At 43.1% G+C, this 21,217-nt stretch overlaps 1 protein-coding gene across 13 annotated transcripts in view; it reads right to left on the bottom strand.

Annotated features, from left to right (window-relative positions):
- Positions 1-1,432: 1,432 nt before the first annotated feature.
- Positions 1,433-21,217, bottom strand: part of TTC3 (tetratricopeptide repeat domain 3) — a 97,093-nt gene continuing 77,308 nt past the window's right edge. For 9 of the 13 annotated variants that reach the window (XM_084843697.1, XM_084843694.1, XM_084843696.1 and 6 more), the window contains 9 exons: positions 19,323-19,423; positions 17,054-17,141; positions 16,170-16,274; positions 14,544-14,977; positions 8,231-8,287; positions 7,267-7,384; positions 4,630-4,866; positions 3,482-3,568; positions 1,433-1,949 (listed from right to left, as the gene is read on the bottom strand). In XM_084843697.1, coding sequence (XP_084699823.1) covers positions 1,842-1,949; positions 3,482-3,568; positions 4,630-4,866; positions 7,267-7,384; positions 8,231-8,287; positions 14,544-14,977; positions 16,170-16,274; positions 17,054-17,141; positions 19,323-19,423 — 1,335 coding nt within the window. In that variant the 3' untranslated portion in view covers positions 1,433-1,841. Of the gene's footprint in view, positions 1,950-3,481; positions 3,569-4,629; positions 4,867-5,342; positions 5,472-7,266; positions 7,385-8,230; positions 8,288-14,543; positions 14,978-16,169; positions 16,275-17,053; positions 17,142-19,322; positions 19,424-21,217 lie in introns of those variants that run through there. The other 4 variants (XM_084843695.1, XM_084843700.1, XM_084843703.1 and 1 more) reach the window with 2 other exon arrangements.

Raw genomic sequence — 21,217 nt, 5'->3', positions numbered from 1 at the left:
TTAATTAGGCAAATTCTATTTTTATCAAGTCATTTCAGTTTTCTAGTTAATTTAGCAAATGCTGGTGGGGAAAGGCCACATCTAGACAGCAGGCTATTACAGAAGTTCTTCTGTTCTTAAAACTCTTAAATGTGCCATTTTAGCCATGGTGGGCTGGGGTGCCAGGTTGCCAATTTAAGATGCCACTGCAGCTTCTCATGTCTTCTGATGCCAGCAAGGGTTCAGGTAACCACCCCAACAAGCCAACCTTGCCACATTTGGCCAACAAAAGCTGTTCCTGGCAAGGGTAATTACACAAATCAGCCAGCACACAACTGGCACATGCAGGGTGGTTAGGAAGCCACTATGGCTTATTAATCACCCTGTGATTTTGTGAACTGGGGCTACCAAGAGTTATGCAAAAGAAGGGATAATGTAGTACAGGATAAGGATTACCAATGTCCTAATTACTTTTTTGCTAACATGGGAGAGCTGATTCAGTGACCAACTACAAATATTTTGGCATTACAAGATATATTTTAGACTTTGTATATTAGAAAGGAGGGGCCATTGTTCATGAAAATAGTGCTCATGCTGAACAAAAGATCCCTTTGTACATTGGCGCTGGGCCATGGTAGACTGAATAATTTATATTTAAAAATGCCTGACACTTGGTTTGGAGAGATGAAATGATGCCGTTACTTCTGTAATTCAAAATCCTTACATGAATGTTGACTTAGTTTAACTATAACTGTGCATCCAGAGGAAATAGGGTTTCAGAGTTGCTAAAGTAAAAATGGTTAAACACCTTAGCAACAACAACAAATTATAGAGAATTCCTTACCAGGTAGGAAATAATTGAATAGGTTAAGATTATTCATGTTGAAATGAAGCAATTATTAGATATTTCTCTGGAAATTTGAATGTACATTCTAGCATCACTGGTTGGCAAAAACGTCCCTTCACAAGGTCAAACTGTTTTCTTACAAAAGGGTTGTTAATGCTAAAGCAGTGTGAGAAAATAAACTAAATTTACAGATGCTCTTTCAATTTCAGAAGTATAATAACTCTTACACAGTGAGCCTCTCGCAACAATTCACAAATTCTTCCACTAGCTCTTGCACAAGCATTTGTGGCTATCTAATTTCCAAGCACTGGTTCTAGCCCTATATTTTAGTTTATATTTGAAACCAAACATTAACTGATCTTTGAATGGCAGAGCGCTCACCTTGTGAAAAGATCAATCTGCTTTTGAAAATAACATTACTAACCCTGGGTGCTTATGAGTTTACACCTGAAGTCTTCAAAGTGTTCTACTGCCCTCATGCAAAAGATGACACCACCTGTGAGAATCAACAGGAACCAATTTACCGAACAGCACTGCCCACTTGTGAACCATCTAGGATACTGAGTTCACAATAGCTGTGTCCAGAAAAGCAAGAAAATGAACTCGTTTCATCATTAAAATTTTTATTAATATATTTTTTATTGAAAGGAATAACATTTATTAGGCAAATTTTCAAGGCTTATATTTTCTACCTGTTTTGCCGCAATGCGACAAAACTGCCTATTGCATATGCTTATAAACCAGATTACTACTGCCAAGAGAATAGAAATTGAAATCATCCAGCTGGAGGTGAAGTGAACAAGGTAGGGTGCAAGTCATTTGACTCGCTGTCAGGAAAAACGGTAGGATTTGCAGTGTGTTCACCCCGTCTTTTTCTCAAAAATTTCAAAAGGATAATTTACTGTTATCTAACATGCAATGCTCCATAAATGGAAGGAACAGACTAGACATAAATCTTCGTTATCATGATTCTAAATAATCTGAATCACGTATTCCTGCTAATCACATACAACATCTAAGTGGTTCTGTTCCGTCCAGGAAGCTCAGGATAATCTTCGGGTAAAAGAACGTGATGACGACATGTTGGGCATGTACTGTGCTCTTTAATCCATGGCCCGATACACTGTATAAAGCATAGAAAAATATCATGAACATTTCATTAGAAAAAAAACAATCACGGTTATCAGAGGTGAGCAATGCTTTTTTAAAAATTACAAATTACAAAAATTTCCAAAAGATCAAAGTAGTTAATGCTATTCTATAGTTTGATATGCAGCAGTACTTTAAGCATAGCTTTGAATCTTTACACTGTATATAAAAATGCAGTGACATCTTCTGATACCAGTTGAACCCAAACTGCTGCAGCAAGCTCTGAAATCAAATATTTTTTTAATATTCAGGAATAAACTACCTACTTTGAAAGGCTGAAAGCCACCATTTAACTAGCAGAGCTGTCACCTGATTAAAGAATGCCATATTGATCCTTTGATTTTTAGTATCAATTAAATGTACACATTAGCGGTCTTGGAAATACTGGAAAGGAACGATAACGTACAATTCATTCAAAGCTGCCATGGAGTGGTAGAAAATAATAAAAATGGTGTTTTCATTTATTAAGCTATACACTAAAACCAGTATGTCCTGAACCTGCAACTGCAACTTAAATTTGTGCCATCCCCGATGATAAAACTGGTAAATTTTAATGCAATCAAACCACCCAACTAAAGTGCTTTTTAATCAGCATACCAGTTAAAACTTTTAACCCTACTAACACTAAGTAATACAGATGTCTTCAATAGCAATGCTTCATTTCAAAAATGATTTGTGGGGTTCAAGTTGCTGGGAAGTCCTCCCTCTACCTTTGCCTTAAGTCATGATAGGTGCTGTGTAAATTTATGGCCAGTCCACAGTCATAATTGGCTCTGTGCATGGATGCAAATACTCGGGAGTTGTATCCAAAAGTTATATGAGCAGACGGCCACTTGCAGAATGGGGCTTTCCTGCCCTCCTCCTCCCCACTGCAGCTCCCTGAAAGTCAATTCTGGAAGTTGGGGGATCCTCAGGAAAGACCTGGGATGTGGTGAACTGGGGTGGGGGGAGTGTAGTGGCACAGGGGGGAGAAGGGGCAGGAAAGCTCTGTTGCCCAAGCAGCCTTCCACTCGTATACCTTTTAGCTACTACCCACAGAAGCCATCGTGTGAGTAGTCTGTCCGTACATACAGCAATACATCACGAATTGCTCCAAATAGGATTAGGATGGTGACCTGAAAACTGGCACTGCAATCTTAAGAAACTGCTATGGATATGTTACATCTTGGGGTGATTGTGACCATATACACGGCTGAGTTGCTTTGGGTCTGAGCAGTGAAATGCAAGTTCCAGGGTATGCACTGGTCTTGGGGTCCAAGCTGATTTGGTGGCAAGTCAAATTTTTTTTCTACAACATAACTCAAGATTTTTGCTCTACTTAAGGATCAAGTCATATATTACATTCCTTCAGATAAACAGGAGTCATGTCCATCCATGGGAACAAATCCATGTGGACAAAGCAAGAATTGGGTGCTAGTTAGCGGCACTCTCCCGTAAGACTGTCTACAAAGTCACAAGCAACAGAACTAATACAAGTTACTTTTCTGAACTAATAGTTCCACTTACCATTTTGTGAAATCTGTGCCCACAGTCCAGCACATGCAACACTGCTGAACTTAGTTCCTCATAACATATTACACAGGTATCATTATCCTACAGAAACAAATGCATTTGTAGTCATTTCAGAACTTAAAAACAACAGGATACTGTTGTTACTACTGCACAGATGGAAAATAAGCTGCAAATTCCCACATTATTGTTGAATTCTATAGCCTATTGGTAGAGCATGGGCGTTGTATCTGTAAGTCCCCCAGGATCTCTTGTTAATGGTGGCAGGTGTGCAAGACCCAGAAGAGTTGCTGCCAGAGAGTGCAGAAAGCACTGAGCTAGGTGGACTAAATACTGACTAAGACAGCTTTGTTTGGGGTACCATGGTGTCCACAGGCACCTCCAAGGGAGCTGGCGAACTCCACTCCCTGGCCACTTCAAAAAATGTTTTTTAAAAAACCTTTGGAAATGGTTAGGTTAGTCTTCTTTCTCTCCCTTTCTAGCCTTGCTCTTTCTCTACCCCCTCGCCTTGCTGTTTCGCCCCCTCCTCGCCTCTAGCCTCGCTCTTCCTCCACCCTTTTCCTCCTCCCAGCCTTTAGCCTCACTATTTCTCTCCCCCTACCCGCTACTTTAGCTCACTTTTGACTAGCCAAGCCCTCATGGCAGCCATTATGTGACTATCTACATCCTCCATGGGAACCATTTTGTGGTGGTGCCCTCAGCAGTTTCTCACATTCCCAAATGTGTCCCCGGATCCCCAAAAGGTTGGGGACTCCTGTTCTAAACAGTATCTATTTTGATTTAGCTGCATCCATAATGTTACCTGTAGTATCCAAATATAATAATTCCAAGGCTTTTACAGAGAAGAAAACCTATTTCCAGCTTAAGTTTGGAACAGATCACAGTAATCCAGCATATTTCAGAGTCAACATGTTAGAAACATTGTGGGGTCCCAAGTTCCATAAGATATGCTCTTAGTTCTCCCTCCCACTTGCAGCCCCCTAAAAATCTATTCCAGAGGTATAGGGGATGGTTTGGAACAGTGTAGGATGGGGTAGGCAACTTTTCAAGTTCAAGGGGCTGCATGAGTGAATGGGGCTGGTGTTGAGTGGGATAGTGATGGTGGGCCAGGACAGACAGACACAAAAAGTACCATCAAGACCTACAGTGGCATCACTTGATTTCCTCCACTTCGATTTTGATGTTCCTCCAACAGTTTTCCAAGGCGCCTGAATTGATTGAGGTGAGAGAGTTGTCCTCTTTGTGTTTCCATTAGGAAATCTAGACTTCGATTGCTTAAGCACACTTTGTCCTGACATCTTCAATACTTTTTGAGTCTGACTTCCACTCTGTGCTGAAGCACTGGAAGATGGCTTCTCAATTTTCCCTGAAGAGGGAAGAACCTGAAGAGAGAGAGGGATAATGGAAAGGTATTGGTAGTATTAATTTACATCTTATTATTCCATTACTCAGAGTAGCTAATAAATATAAAGATTAGAACAATATTACTATTTAATAAGAAAGCTATAACATCAAACCAGCAGTAAAGATTCAAAGCAAGTGCCAGTAAAGATTTCAACTGCCAAACAAAACAAATGTGCCTTGCAATGCCACTGGAAAGCCAATAAAAATGAGCACTTGCACACTTCCCCTAGCAAGGCATTTCAGATCCTCTGAGCCACTGTTGAAAAGGCCCTGTTCCACATAGTCCTCTATTCCCATACCAATGGGGTGTTCAACAGAACCTCTCACATGAACCCCAATGAGTAGGTAGAAGTATATATGGGAAGAGCTGTTCTCCAAAGTATACAGTCCTAAGCTTTTGAAGGGGCAATACTGTATCTTGAATTGGGACACAGAACTAGTTGAATATGCTCCACCATCTTCTTGCACCCAACATTAGATCAATCAGGGTATTTTATATAAAATGTCATTCCCACAATTCCACAGAGTCCATTAGAGCCGCTGGATCCTGAGGTTAGAAGAGCATAGATGGCAATGCCAAATCCTATGAAAACATAAACAGAGCATCTCAGTGTAACTAAGAAAGAAGCACTCTTGGTTGCTGGCCCCTCTGATTTCCCCTTTGGCAAAGTCAGTTCCAGGAACACTCCCTAGATTATGTAGCTGATCTGATGGGGCCATGATTAGCCCACTGACTATAGGTACCACTGCCACCTAACCCCAAAGACCCTTTGGATTAGCCATCAGCATTGCCCTCATCTTGTAAAGATGCAGCTTCAGTCTGAGTCAAGCCCCATGGTTTTCATAGTGGACACAGAATCCTGACAGCGGAGGGCTTGGCGTAGATATTAGAAGTTCCAGTCAAGTAGGAGTCCTTGGCACCAAAATAAAAGTCAAAATCCATTAGCTCAGCCAGGTAGATTAGACTACAGGTTGTAAAGTACACTAATAGAACCCTCAGTCTGCCTTGGGCCTCCAACATCAGGCAAACACATACTGCGTACGTCCTCTGCCAAGCCCACGCTGAGGTAATCCGTGAATGTATTTACCACAGAATCTCAGCTAAGCAGAACATGATGCCATCCACAGCCTCAGAAACAACACTGACATCATAATTAAAGATGCCAACAAAGGAAGAGCTGTTGTCATCATGAACAAGTTGGACCAAATTCAGGAGGCTGAGAGGCAACTCTCCAGCACTGTATTTCACAGGCCCCTATCCTCAGGTCCCACTGAGGAATACTAGAAGAAACTACACCACCTGTTAAAGGAATGTCCTACAGATGTATAGGAGCAAATGTACATTATCACACCTCAGGAGCGTCAGCCAGGCATCTTCTACCTACTACCCAAAATACACAAACCAGGTAGCCCAGTTGCCCCATTTTCTCAAGCACTGGCAATATCACAGCTGGAATATCTGGCTATATGGACTCCAGTCTCAGACCATCTGCCATCAGTTCTCCAAGCTACGTAAGGAACACCACTGATTTCCTGAGGAAACTACCACCCATTGGCAATCTCCTAGAAAACACCATTCTAACTACCATGGATGTTTACACCAACATCCCTCACAAAGATGGACTACAAGCCATTAAGACTATTATTTCAGATGGGGCCACAGCACATCTAGCCACCAAACTCTGCCACTATGTGCTCATCCACATTACTTCCGCTTTGGAGAGAACATCTATCTTCAGATCAATGACACTGTCATGGGTACTCACGTGGCCCCACAGCTGAGTTAGCTGTCTTCATGGCTGAGTTAGAACAGCGCTTTCTCAGCTCCTGTTCCCAAAAGCCTCTTCTCTGAGATTCACTGAGGGCTTCTTTATTATCTGGAGTCATGGACAGGACAGCCTGGCAAAGTTCCACCAGGACCTCAATAGCTTTTACCCCACTATCAACTTGAGCCTAGAACGGTCCACGCAACAGGTCCATTTTCTGGATACAATAGTGCAACTACATAATGGTCAAATAAACATCACCCTATAGCAGAAACCGACAGACCACTACACATACCTACATGCTTCCACCCAGAAGACATCACAAAATCTATAGCCTACAGCCAAGCCCTAGGACAGAACCATATCTGCTCAAGTCTATTAGACAGAGACATACAGCTTAAGGATCTAAATCAGGCATTTCTCAGATTACAATACCGAATACTGCACAGTTCCTCTCAAAATCACCTCTTTTCCTCCCCTGCTATACTATAAAAAGGTGAAAGAATGTGTCCATTTGGATTGAAAGTACCACATATCCCATCCCACTGTTAAACTACATTCCATGACTGCTTTTTTGTGTCCACATAAGAGCAAACGTTTTTGGTCAATTACCTTTTTCTTGTCTGCATGATCCAGAATAAATTCTGTTACCCTGCTAAGGAGCTCATCTGTGCCCAGCTTGTTTTTATTCTTGACTTTTACTTCTTTTATGAAATTCTCTAAATCTGAACTGCAGAAGAGTAGAGGAAGAATTAACAGGAGTTTTGTAACAGTGTGAATACTTCCTGCAGCAACACATCTTCGAAAACGGGATCTTGCAGTGCATTTTAGCTCCACTCCATTTCCCAGGAAATCTGAATCTTCAAGAACACACACTTCCAAAAAATCCTGCCAATACTCAACTATAATTTCTTCATCATCATAAAGCATGCTGGAGATAGTGCAAAATTAGGGGATCTGCTTTCCAATGGGCAGTCTTTAGATTAAATAAATCAAGGGCTCACTCCAAGTTCAAAAGACAGCCATTTAGCCTAACAGTTTGAAGGAACATCTAATTTCTTCAAGCTGTTTTAGATGAATTTACGGAAGGATCGGGTAGCACATACTTTAAACCACAGGCCTGGGGGCCAAATCCGGCCCTCCCGGGGTCTCAGTCTGGCCCACTGGGTTTTCTTGGATGGCCCCATCCCCTTTCTCCCAACTACCAACAATTTGGTGGCTTCCTCGCTTTAGAGCAGTTCTTCCCCCACTCTAAAAGGTTGAAATGCCTCTCCTGGTTACTGGCAGTAAGAGCTTTAACCTGAAATGTGCAGGCATTTTGGGGATTTGGCCCTGCCCCTTTTGCCTTTGCCCCCGCCCACCAGTGGAATGCGGCCCCCAAGCGCTTCTCTGAAATTGAATTTGGAACTAGGACTGAAAGAGGTTCCCTACCTCTGCTCTAAACACAGGCAAACATAAAATACAACAATTGATCAGCAACATTAAACCCCTCAGGAAATATTTGACACTGAGGATAATAAATAATGTGAATAATATGGCAACTGACATTCAAAATCTAAATAGACAGGTTGCTTACCTGTAACTGTAGTTCTTTGCGTGGTCATCTGTGCATTCATACATATGGGATCCGCACCTGCGTGGAGCATCAATTTGGGAAACTTCTATAGCTGAGGAACGTTTTGGCAGGAGCCCTCCCACACCATCCCACTGCACTTGTCCCAGCAGCTTCCCACCTATCTCCTCAGTTCTGTAAGACTGCTAAATACAGTCTCGGATCCGAGGCTTCCTCGATATCAATATCGTATGTATATCAACGCCGGAGCGGGAATGGTGGGCAGGCTGTGTGAATGCACAGATGACCACTCAAAGAACTGCAGTTACAAGTAAGAAGTTCTTACTTGTAACTTTCTTCTTCGTGGTCTCTGTGCATCACACATATGGGCAATTAGCAAGCCAACTTACCGGAGGTGGGAAGGTGTCTTATTGCAGGACGGACGACAGCATTGCTCTGCCAAACATGCACCCTGACCTTGCCTGTACTACAAGTTTATAATGCTTCATAAAAGTTGATGGGGTACACCATATAATGGCCTTGAACAGGTCCCATAGTGGTACTCCCTTTCCAACGCTATCCTTCTCGTTGAATGTGCTTGGATTCAGGACCAACAAGCTGGTACACCAATTTGATGGTTTGAGCTATCCAAGCAGCCAACCTTTGGGATGATACAGGCAAGCCTTTGTTACGTCCCCCATAACAGACAAATAATTTTTGCAATTTATGAAGTGACTCAGTCCATGATTTGTAAAAAGCTAAAGCTCTACGCACATCCAAGTTACGCAGTCATCTCTCCAACTCTGAAAGAGGGGCTAAGAAGAATGCTCTAAGCACAACAGTCTAAGTGATATGAAAATCCGAAACTACTTTTGGAAGAAACGTGAAGTCTGGTCTAAGGACAACCTTCTCTTTATGAAAGATGGTGAACGGTGCATCAATGCATAGGGCACAGAGTTCACATGCTCTCTTTGATGAAGTTATTGCTACTAAAAAGGCGACTTTCCACGAAAGCAAACAAATGTCAACAGTAGCCAGAGGCTCAAAGGGTTTTGACATCAGACCCTGTATCACTAATGAAAGAATCCACTGCGGAGTCAGTTCCTTCACTGGCGGGACTAGGTTCTGTAATCCCTGCAAAAATTCTTTGGTGAGAGGATGAGTGAAGAGCGAAGATCCTTGGATCGGACCCCTCATGACCAACACGGCTGCAGCATAAACCCTGATAGATGAGTACTTCAGACCCTTGTCAAACAAATGATGTAGAAAAGTCAGAATGTCCGAAACTGAACTAGACAAGGGATCAAAGCCCTTAGAAATGGCACATTTTTCAAATGTTGTCCATTTAGTATTGTAGGAGCGATGGGTTGCTGGCTTCCTTGCCACACCCAAGACCAGCTGTACCTGCAATGGTATCGACCTGTACATCGTCTCCATCGAATTCTCCATGCCATCAACTTCAGAGTACCTAGATCTGGGTGTCGGGTCCACCCCGATCCCGAGAGATTAGATCCTGAATCAACAGGAGAGGGACGAAATTTCCTTTGGCCTTGTTGGACAGAATCGTGAACCATGGCTGCCTCGGCCACCACCTGTGATCAAGATGCAACTGGTGTCCTCCTCCCTGAACTTCACAATCACTTTCGGTAGCAGAGGAAATGGTGGAAAGACAATGTAAAACAATGTTCCACTCCACTGCAGGAGAAACTGACCAATCCACTCTGGCTTTTGAGGATCTAGAGGAACTAGAGAACTAGAGGATCGTCTATCCTTGACTTAATCCTAACCAACAGAGATGACTTGGTGAATAAAGTAGCAGTTACAGGAACTCTGGGGGAAAGCGACCATGTTATACTTGAGTTCATGGTTTTAAAGGAAGCAAAAGCCGAGTGTAGCCAGACGCATACCCTGGATTTTAGGAAAGCTGATTTTAATAAACTCAGAATAATGATAAATAAGGTCCTATGGCAAGCAACTCTAACGAGAAAAGGAGTCCAAGATGGGTGGGAGTTTTTAAAAAAGAAAATTCTCAAGGCACAATTACAAACAATTCCAACAAGAAAAAAAGGCGGAAGACAACAGAAGAAGCCAATGTGGCTTCACAAAACACTAACAGATGACCTGAAAACAAAAAAAAGGACACATTTAGGAAGTGGAAGGAAGGCCAAGCTACAAAGGAAGAGTACAGGCAGGTAGCACATAATTTCAGGGATGGCGTCAGGAAGGCTAAAGCTGAGAACGAGCTGAGGTTAGCGAGGGATGCTAAAAGCAACAAAAAGACTTTCTTCAGCTACGTGCATAGTAAAAGACAGAGGAAAGAAATGGTGGTTCAACTATTAAATAATGATGGCAAAATGACAAAGAAAAGGCAGAAGTGCTCAATTCCTACTTCGGCTTCTCCCGAAAGAGGGTCTATGACCCCCCCAGCAAAGGCGAAGTATAGGCTGAAGGAGCAGGATTGCAGCTTGAGATTGACAGGCATATGGAACACCTAATTACTTTGAATGAGTTCAAATCTCCAGGGCTAGATGAACTGCACCCTAGCATACTAAAGGAACTGGCAGAAGAGCTCTCATAGAATCACAGAATAGTAAGGTTGGAAGGGGCCTACAAGGCCATCGAGTCCAACCCCCTGCTCAATGCAGGAATCGCAGGAATCTCAGAACCACTGTCTATTCTCTTTGAGAAATCATGGAGGACGGGTGAAGTGCCAGAGGACTGGAGGAGGGCTAATGTTGTCCCCATCTTCAGAAAGGGCAAAAAGGAGGGACCTGGGAACTACAGACCAGTCAGTCTGACATCAATCCCTGGGAAAATTCTGGAGCAGATTATTGAGCAATCAGTCTGTAAGCACCTTGAAAACAATGCAGTGATGACTCGAAGCCAACATGGATTTGTCAAGAACAATCCTGCCAGATGAATCTGATCTCGTTTTTTGATCAGGTAACCTCCTTTGTAGACTGTGGGAATGCTGTGGACATAACATACTTTGACTTCAGCAAAGCTTTTGGAAAAGTGCCCCATGATATCCTGTTGAGCAAATTTTATTTATTTATTTATTTATTGCATTTATACCCCGCCTTTCTCCCTCTCGCAAGGAACTCAAGGCGGCTTACATTATCCTCCTCCTCACCGTTGTATCCTCACAACAACAACCCTGTGAGGTAGGTTGGGCTGAGAGTCTGTGACTGGCCCAAAGTCACCCAGTGAGCTTCCATGGCCAAGTGGGGACTAGAACCCGGATCTCCCGGCTCCCAGTCCGTCACTCTCACCACTACACTACACTGGCTCTCATGCAAACTAGCTCAAAGTGGGCTAGATGAAACAACTATCAGGTGGATCCACAGTTGGCTACAGAATCGGACTCAAAGAGTGCTTATCAATGGGATCTTCTTACACTGGGGAGAGGTAATGAGCAGGGTACTGCAGCGCTCAGTCCTGGGCCCAGTGCTCGTCAACATTTTTATGAATGACTTGGAGGAGGAGGTGCAGGGAATGCTGATCCAATTTGCAGATGACACAAAATTGGGTGGGATAGCTAATACCCTGGAAGACAGAAACAAAATTCAAAGTTATCTCGATAGACTGGAGCGCTGGGCAGAAAACAACAGAATGACATTTAATAGGGATAAATGCCACAGTTACAAGATGGGGGATATGTGGCTCAACAACACTACAAGTGAGAAGGATCTTGGAATTGTTGGAGATCACAGGCTGAATATGAGCCAACAATGTGATGTGGCTGCAAAAAAGGCAAATGCTCTTTTGGGCTGCATTAATAGAAGCATAGCTTCCAAATTCTGGGAAATACTAGTTCCCCTCTACTCAGCACTGGGTAGGCCTCATCTGGAGTACTGTGTCCAGTTCTGGGCACCACACTTTAAGAAGGATGCAGACAAACTGGAGAGGGTTCAGAGGAGGGCAACAAAAATGAAGATGACCAGGGGACTGGGAACAAAGCCCTATGAGGAGAGACTGAAAGAACTGGGCATGTTTAGCCTTGAGAAGAGAAGACTGAGGGGAGATATGATAGCACTCTTCCAGTACTTGAAAGGTTGCCACAGAGAGGAAGGCCAGGATCTCTTCTTGATCATCCCAGAGTGCAGGACACGGAATAATGGGCTCAAGTTACAGGAAGCCAGATTCTGGCTGAACATCAGGAAAAACTTCCTGACTGTTAGAGCAATACGACAATGGAACAAATTCCCTAGGGAGGTAGCGGGCTCTCCCACACTGGAGGCGTTCAAGACGAGGCTGGACAGCCATCTGTCAGGGATACTTTGGCTTGGATTCCTGCATTGAGCAGGGGGTTGGACTCGATGTTCTTATAGGCATCTTCCAACCCTACTATTGTATGATTCTATGTCAGAGAACAATCCAGAGTAGGTAGGTCCATTCACCCCATATTTGATGGTGAGGGATGGGGTGAAGCTAATACAGGGGGCGGCAGGAGCACCCATTTGAAGTTGATGAGATTTTGGGGTCTCCACAGCCTCCAATGCCTTTTTCCACAAGATTGCTTTCAATCTGCCTGACCAATTTCTATGCACTTGTTTAGTAAAAGATGGGCAGTGATGGCAAATCTCCATGACATGAGACTCCCCGAGGCAAAGGAGCCATAAAGATTGGCAGTCAGAAGGGGCAACTTACTACCACATCGGACACATCGATCAAACAACGAAAAATAACCACCAACAACAACTAACTATTCTAACTAATTCTTATTTTTATTTTTTATTTTAATTACAAGAACAGTAACAGTAAAAAGACCTCAGTACTAACTCACAAAAAATGTGGACAAATTCCCGAAGAGGCAACTGTTACAGAGGTTGAAAAGCAACTGAGGAGATAGGTGGGAACCTGGTGGGACACGCACAGTGGGACAGTGGGGGAGGGTTCCCGCCAAGACGCTCCTCAGCTATAGAAGTTTCCTGACTTGAGGCTCCATGCAGGCGCAGAGCCCATATGTTTAATGGAAAGACCACGAAGAAGAACATGTCAGAATCCTGAGGTGACTCTGCTCAATTTTCACCAACCTATGGAAAGTTAAGGACAAATAATGGGACCACGCTCCTTCGTGGCACACAGATATGTGGACCAAAAGGCACTGATATCAAGTTCTGAACTGTGTGTACCTCAATAGTACGCACACAGGCAAACCCCATAAACGAACAAAACATGAAGAACAGATTTGTTATAAGATGCTGCTTATGGGAATGACAAGAGCTATTTTCAGTTCTTCTGCAGCAGAGGTGCAGAAGTATTTTTGGAAGGGGGATGGTATGGGCTCTCCCACCCAGCCCTCCATGGGCCTTATGCCATCAGGTGGAGGTGGCCACATTCACCTAACATCATTTGCTCCTGGCCCAAGCACTGGGTGGAACTTTGACCGTGTGCTTGGGCCAGAGACCAGGCTTCACTGTGTGTGGGCTTTCCTGGTTAGGGAGGCCCCATGCGCAGCAAAGCCGAGCTAGACTAGCCCCTGTCACTCCTCCAGTGGGAAACGACAGATTAGGTCAGCTCTCTCGGTCTTCGTGCTCCTTTGCGCAATAGGGGAAGGAGGCGGGGCACGCAAAGAAGTGGCTGAGTCCCCTTTGCTTCTCTGACTGAGACGCAAAGGGGACTCAGTCAGCTTTGCATGCCCCACCTCCTTCCCACAGGGAGAGAAGGCGGCAGGATGCATGAAGAAGAAGTGGCGGGGTCTCCTTTGCTTCTCCGACAGCAAAGAGGCGGGGCAAGCTAAGCCAAAAGGGTTCGCCCACACGCAAGGAGAGCGGCTGCTTGCCAGGTCATAGGCAAATCCCAGCACCCACCGCCCCTCATCCCTGCTGCTACCTCCAATCTCAAATCAGAGTTAGCAGTGGGGCTGAGGAGCGTTGGGACTTGCCTGTTGCAGGAAGAGTGGTTGCCAGCCCTCATTCCCCCCCATTGCTACCTCTGATCTGAGATAACAGCAGGGGCTTTCCAGCTAGGATGCATCAGCAGGGGAATCTCCACTGTTATCTCCAATCTGAGACTGGAGAGAGTAGAGGGATGTCCTCCAAGGGAATCCCAAGAGGCTGCGTGTACCTGTGGGCTGGGTTAAGTCCGTGGGCCAGAGGTTCTGCACCCCTGTTCTACAGGCGCTCATTGTTTAATACATTAAAGCACACAGTCGGAAGGAAGCAAAATGGAGTCTCTGCCACATTATTGTTTCTGAAGATTTGTGCCAGGGTATGTTTTATAACATTTAAATTCAGGGACAAGTTGACAGTCTTTAAGTAGGAAAGAAAAAGAGGTGGTCTCCAAATGAACCGTGAACCATCAGCCTTCAACATTTTTCCCCGTGGAGAAATACCTTGTATGATGCGGAAATATTGTTCTAAGTTGGTCAATGATATTTTCATATGCTTTGGGAAATGGCAGCTTTCTTATGGCTTTAACAAGGTCCAACCTTGCAGCTGCCACCGGCTCCTCCCAGGTGCTGTGTTGTAGCTGGGTATCCTGGATAGGTCTTCTAGAGTTCCCGGGTGACGGGGGTAGACATACTTGATCAGAAAGCATCTTTCCTCTGCATTCAGAAGGTGCTTCTCCCAAATCTGTTTTTGCAGAAGAGGGCCTAGAACCTTTATTGGACGTTTTATTTCCCGTATGCATGTTAAATGTGGAGTGCAGAGGACTGTTATTGTTAGCACTTGAAAACGTAGTAAAGAAGTTAGAGGGCAGGTGCGGAGCTGCAGCTGAATACATTACTATGGCTGGATCGTTAATAAGAGGCTTCTCATGCATTGCCTAGAGAAAAAGGTGAGAAATATGTATTCAAACAGAGATTTCAAGCATTCTAGAAGTGTTTTTGCTATTTCAAAGATTGTTTTGTCTTCATGACAAAACTGGATGCTAAAAATTAAGACAAAAGACGCGTCTTCAGTTTCATCTGCATTACCCAGGCAGTCATTCCTGGGTGCATATGCATATCATGATTTTCATAACACTACTGTGCTTATGGAGAAGAGTTTAAAGCTATATTCCCTCTCCTCATATTATTCCATAGATGCCAAAATTATCAGCAGAACAGTGCCCGAGGCATTCTGTGAAATTATTTTAGCACATCACTGCCTCTCACTCTGCTGAAAAATTAATCAAGTACTGAATCATCACATCCTTCTTCCCACTTCACTGTCCCTGGGCTCTTCAATGAAGTTCCTCTTGTGTTGAGGCAACTTGGTTGAAGAATTCAAGGCAGGAATATGGGAGATGACTCTCCACCCACTTCACCTCTCTTCAGCTCTTCAAGAAAGTGGCAATGGCTCCAGAAATTAGCTCCCGGGAGTTGTACCTCACCACAGGAAAGGCAATACCAGGGAGCCATTAGGAGGTGGCCTCTCTATCCCCTATCACATGGGACGTTCTGGTGTATATGCATTAGAGATGGATGAAAGTCAACTTTAGTTCCTCTCAATTTCTCATTTTTACAAACTGAAGTCCATTTCCACATATGTTTGTGAATTTTTAAAAAGTCTGCATGAAATTCATATACATTTTCATGTGAATTGCTCTCGTATTATTATTTTTTGCAAGCAATTCCCCCTAAATAATGTTTTTGTGGTATTTTCACCAACAAATGCATTTTTATACACATTTCTTCCTCATATGTGCACGTTTGTACGCATTTCTAATTGGAGAGCTGGATAGGAAAATTTGAAAAAGTGAGAATATTGAACTATAACTGCATTTCGGTTCATGTATTGATTCAGGAAATGCGAATTAAGTCAGATTGCATTAAAATGCGAGCTGAACAAATTTCTCCCCCATGCCTAATATGCATACATTGAACATTCACATGAACAAGATGGAAATGTTAAACTGTCTTTTTAAATATATAAGCTAGATACAGGATCGGCTAACATTTTAAATACCTCAAATCTGTAATGCTGAAAATTGAGTAGTCCATTAGTTTTGAAGCAAAACATCTAAAAATACTTACTGATGATAGATCAGTAGGAGGCTGAAGTTCTGCAATTTCAACTGTGGAGATGCTATCAAGAAAGGCACCATTTTTCACCATACAAATTCTTTCTTCAAACTGTCTCTGCAGAAAGCGGGGAGATGGACATTTAGAAAACTGCAATTTGATCTCGCCACAAATGCTGAACCACCTAACATATTTAGCTTAAGGCCAGAAATTCAAATCTAGCAATAGGATCTATATAGCTGGACAACTGATCTTTTAGATAAACGTTCCATGTACAACTATTCCGGGCCTCATATGGACTTCTACTGACTTCAAGATAGGTTTCTACACAAGCACTAGTCTGACCAATTCCATATCATTGCAGGTTTAGGATGCATGCATTTCCCAAAGTAGTCAAAAGAAACAGTATAAAGTGTTTTTTGGGGGGGAGACAACCCAAGTGTGCATGTAATAAGATGAAATAAAAACAAGCTTCATGCATCTGCATGCAGTCACTTTGCTCCTCCCTTTGTGAATGAGGAAGCAAGCCAGGAAGCCACAGTTACATACACCTTCCCATTATGTCCAAACCAGGAAACTGTGCTTAATGGCTTCCAAACAAACCAGGATATAAAGCCATGGTTTAAAGCTGGTTTAATCTTCTGGCTTGTCCATTAACCATTGTTGCTGGTTCAGAAGTAACAGAAAACTATATTTAACTGCAGCTTCCTGGCTTGTTTCCCTACTCACACAAAGGGAAAAGCAAAGCAGCTGTATGCAGATGCATGAAGCTTGTTGTGATTGTCCAAAAACAGCCCTTGTCAACATACTGTAATCAACAAAAAAGGTCAATTCACTACTACCAAGAAGTTAAATCTAAAGAACTTGTATCTTACAAATGTTCACAGTAGACATACCTCTGCTTTTCTGATTTCTTCCTTGATATTAGAAATAAAGGACTCCCACGAATCAGTTTGTAACTTCGACTGAGGAATGGTGGAGCGGCTGAAAAACCACACATTTTTAGTTCCACGCATTCATGATAATCTGACATTAACAGTATCTCCAAGAAAAAAAAATGCTACCCAGAAATGATAGTCTAGTAATTTTATCCATAGAAAATACTTTAAATTTACTTGCTGGTCTTAGAATATTAGTTCAACACTGCTGTAGTCAAGATTCAAAATATGCATACTGAGCACTTGGGAGTAAACACTATAAGGCAGACTGGTCTGAAGTAGTGGAATGTGTAACATTTTAAAGCACATTCCATCCAGTTAATTTTCAGTTCTCTAAACAGAGGGCCAGTTCATTAGTCTGAAATGGGATACTGGTATTTATGGAGTACCCATCCCTGAATGGGTTATCTCCCACTGCTAGAAGGCAGGAACCTTGTGATTTTGCTTTTTGTATTATGGTCTCCCCTGCAGACTCATCCACCTCAGTTCCATTTCATGGCCGAGTTTGTAGCAGATAAATACTTGCGTGATTGGGAACAAACAACAGAACTGATCAAGAATTGAGGTTGGACGGGGGGAGGTAAAATGGATGCCCTGACTCCATAGGCATATTAACAAGTTGCCGTTTTTCTAGAGGGTATGGTTTTGGATGCCTCTGCTAAACAAGAAGGAACCTGCACGGTAAGTACCAATGTCCTCTTCGGCATAGGAGACATCCAACAATGGTATTCACAACAGCTGTGTTACTAACCTGGGAAAGTTATCCTAGGAAGAGGGGAGACAGGCTGCCTTGGAAGAGGCCAAGGTGTCTATCTTATAATGCCTTGGGACCCTAAGAAGTTTTCACAGCAGGGCCTGATGAGCCTTGGGAAGGGAGGGAGCTCAAAGAAGGAGGTTGTCAAGACAGGGTTAAATGTCAATCCCCTGCAGTCATAGGTGCACTACCAGAGTAATCATCAGCTTTGTGAAGAAAGACAAGACCAGCCCCATGGCTGAGGCAAGATCAAATGGGAGAGCTCTGTATTGGAAGTGGCAGTCTTTGTAAGTGAATTGTAGAAACCTGCAATGATCAAGTAGGATGAAAATGTGGAGGTATCTTCGCTGAGATCTACTGAGGGGAAGAAGGCCCCTTGGTGGAGGGCCTCTAAGATGGTGCTAGGGTCTCCATGAGGAATTTGTGGTAACAGACACATTTGTTGAATACCTGAGATCCAAAATCACATGCAAATTTCCTCTCTCTGAAATCTTTGGATCAGAAATTTCACCACAGGGGGAGCAAAAAAACCCGTGTGCTTTTTGTTTGTTTTAAATGAAGAAGGAGGAGGAAGATAGAAGATAGTAAGAAAATCAAATATGTATTTAGGTAAGAGCTGGAAGGAAACAGAGAGCCTGAGCTAAGCAGAAAAAGAGTAGAGGGGAAACTATGTTCATTACCAAGTGAAAGCAGAAAGAAACCGTGGAGGAGGAGCAAAAGGGAATATGCAAAAAAAAGTGCAAAAAACAAAATTACATAGTTCCTGCCTTCCAAGCAATAGGAGTTAATCCACTGTTGGATGCCTCCTATTCGAAATAGGAGAAAGTAGTTCTCTCCAGAAAATTCCACCATCATAAACCAACATTATGTGAACTGGCAATACAGACGTTCATCCTATGGTAATTTCTGTGATGGCACTATGCATTGTTAGAATGGCCAGTAATCATAGACTAAGTGTGTATATAAATGGTATGCACAACATGTTCTTCCATGTGATCCTGCATGGCCTTCCCCAAACTGGCGCCCTCCAGATATGTTAGACTACAACTCCCAGCAAACCTGATCATGGGCCATTTTGGCTGGGGCTTATGGGAGTTGTAGTCCAAAACATCTGGATGGCATCAGGTTGGAGAAGGCTGTATGGCAATCTACAATTGAATGATCAAGATACTTCTTGACTGTGTGAATCAGTCCCAAGTTAATATTACATAATCCACAGAAGAAGCTTTAGCAACTGATGCAAAAAATTCTAAGTATAAGAATCTAACACCAGGAGCTACTGGTTGCTCGAAGTCAATTATGGTACTGATACACAGCCTGAAGAGTCATTAGTTCAATACACATTATATCTTTATATAATACCAGCTTCAGCCAGAACAAAGATAAAGTACTGGTGGTTCTTTTGAAGGTTCTTTCAAGAACTCTTATTTGATTGCATCTGTCTGTAGCATGCTCATATATTCTAAGCCATACCTGGTCATGAACTTAAGGTATTTAAGATTGGCTTCTGCATTTGTTGCTCTTCTGTGTAATTTAAATAATTCAGTCTCTTTCCAATTTTCAAGTACTGACACCTAAAATAGAATTCACTGAGTTTAAATCAAAACACTTAGGTGGATAAATAATGGAGCACCATTAAGTCGGTATGGTACAAGCAATCCTAAACATTTCCATTCCCTTACCTGCCTGTAACACTATTACGTGTAATGATGCTTCATGTCCCCAGCTTTATACACAGCCTCCCCTAGTCATAAGGCACCTGACGCACCATCAAAACCCTGCACAATTACTCACAAAGGAGTGGAAATCCCATGTGCACTAAAAAGGGGGTGGCTGTAAAACCTTGGAAGTTTGCAGGACAGGGACCAAACTTCATACATAGCCTCTCCTAGTGGGGAGGTACCCGATGCACCATCAGAACCCTGCACAATTACGACAGAGGAGGAAAAATCCCAGGTGCAACAAAAATGGGCAAGCACAAATAAACGCTTGGGGGTTTCAGGATTGGAACAAAACGCTCAATTGCGCATTTCCCCCCATAGCCATTGCTGGCATAGACACCTTTATTGTCCAAAATCAACAACAATAAAGTGGAGCTGCACATTTCATCACCCCTCCCAGACACTGCTGGGAGAGCCGTTTCGGTTCACCATAGTGCTTACGTGCTTTAGCTCTAAAGCAAAATTGCCCAAAAGCCCCCCCCCCCCCCAAACCCCACTGGTGGCATGAAGCCTTTCTTGCTGATACAGTGGAGTTGTGCATCCCCCCCAGACATTGCTGGTGGAGCCACTCCTGCTCGCTATAGCGCTTTAGCGCTAAATTGCACATAGGTGAAATTGCGCATCCCCCCCCCAATAGCTACTTTACTTCTTCATGGAAAAGTAACCAGAGAAAGGAAAAGGGGGTGGGACCTATAACTCCCCGACAGTTTGCTGGAATAGGGCAAAATTGCACAGGTGGGGTACCCTCATGGGGACCCTTCAGATGCTATAGTGGATAATTGCGTAATTTTGCTTCTTCATGGAAAAGTGAGCAGGTCTTTCTCTATTCCCCTATTTCCAAAGTTGTGCAGTTTCAAAGTAGCAATTAGGTAAAACTGTCATTGTGTAACTTTACTGTAGAGGATAGTGTGATAGCACAAGACTGTCACTGTACTCGGGGAAAGCTGTCATTTTGTAACTATAGCGTGGTATCAGGGTAGGCTGCCCTTGTTTGGCTGCTTGTCAGATCTTGGAAAAAGAGCTGTGCAGGCTGGAGCAGAGCAGCTACAATGGCTTTGACTGCTCTTGCCAGGTGATTCTGTAGGTGACTGGAATAAAACACGCAGAGTGCCAGATGACACGATAACCCATGATAAGAACCTTTACTGCAGACTGTGGGCTATCAGAGTGGCTTATTTTGGCCAAATAAGCCATCATGGATTAAAAAATTCCCAACAGACGACACAATAACCAATGATGGGTAACATAAGCCATTGTTGCTTATTTAACCCATTGTGGGTTATCATGTTGTCCAAACCCAGTCACAGTTTAAACAGGTTCTAAAGGTGGCTTACATAGAATCTGACCAAAAATTACTGCAAGATGGAATCTTTAAAATATTATTGCAATATAAAAACAAAAACATTGTAAGACTGCATAGGACCTGTCATAAACAAAAAGCAGAAACGGGCCAGACAAAAGTAGTGGAAGGATCATGATTCAAAAGTTCATCTAAATAAGAAAGTTTTGAACCAAATTATAGCAACTTCCTAGAGAACTGGTCCGACAGGCCTCTTACAGCAGAGGTCTCTGAGGTATGCTTAAGAAATATTCAACAGAACCATGTATGCTCTCCCACGCTAAACAGAGAACCAGTCTATACTATGC

Source organism: Heloderma suspectum, chromosome 3 (assembly GCF_057233095.1).
Source record: "Heloderma suspectum isolate Gila_16-S chromosome 3, 16-S_ref, whole genome shotgun sequence".
Classification (NCBI taxonomy): domain Eukaryota; kingdom Metazoa; phylum Chordata; class Lepidosauria; order Squamata; family Helodermatidae; genus Heloderma; species Heloderma suspectum.
This window is presented reverse-complemented; position numbering and strand designations above follow the sequence as displayed.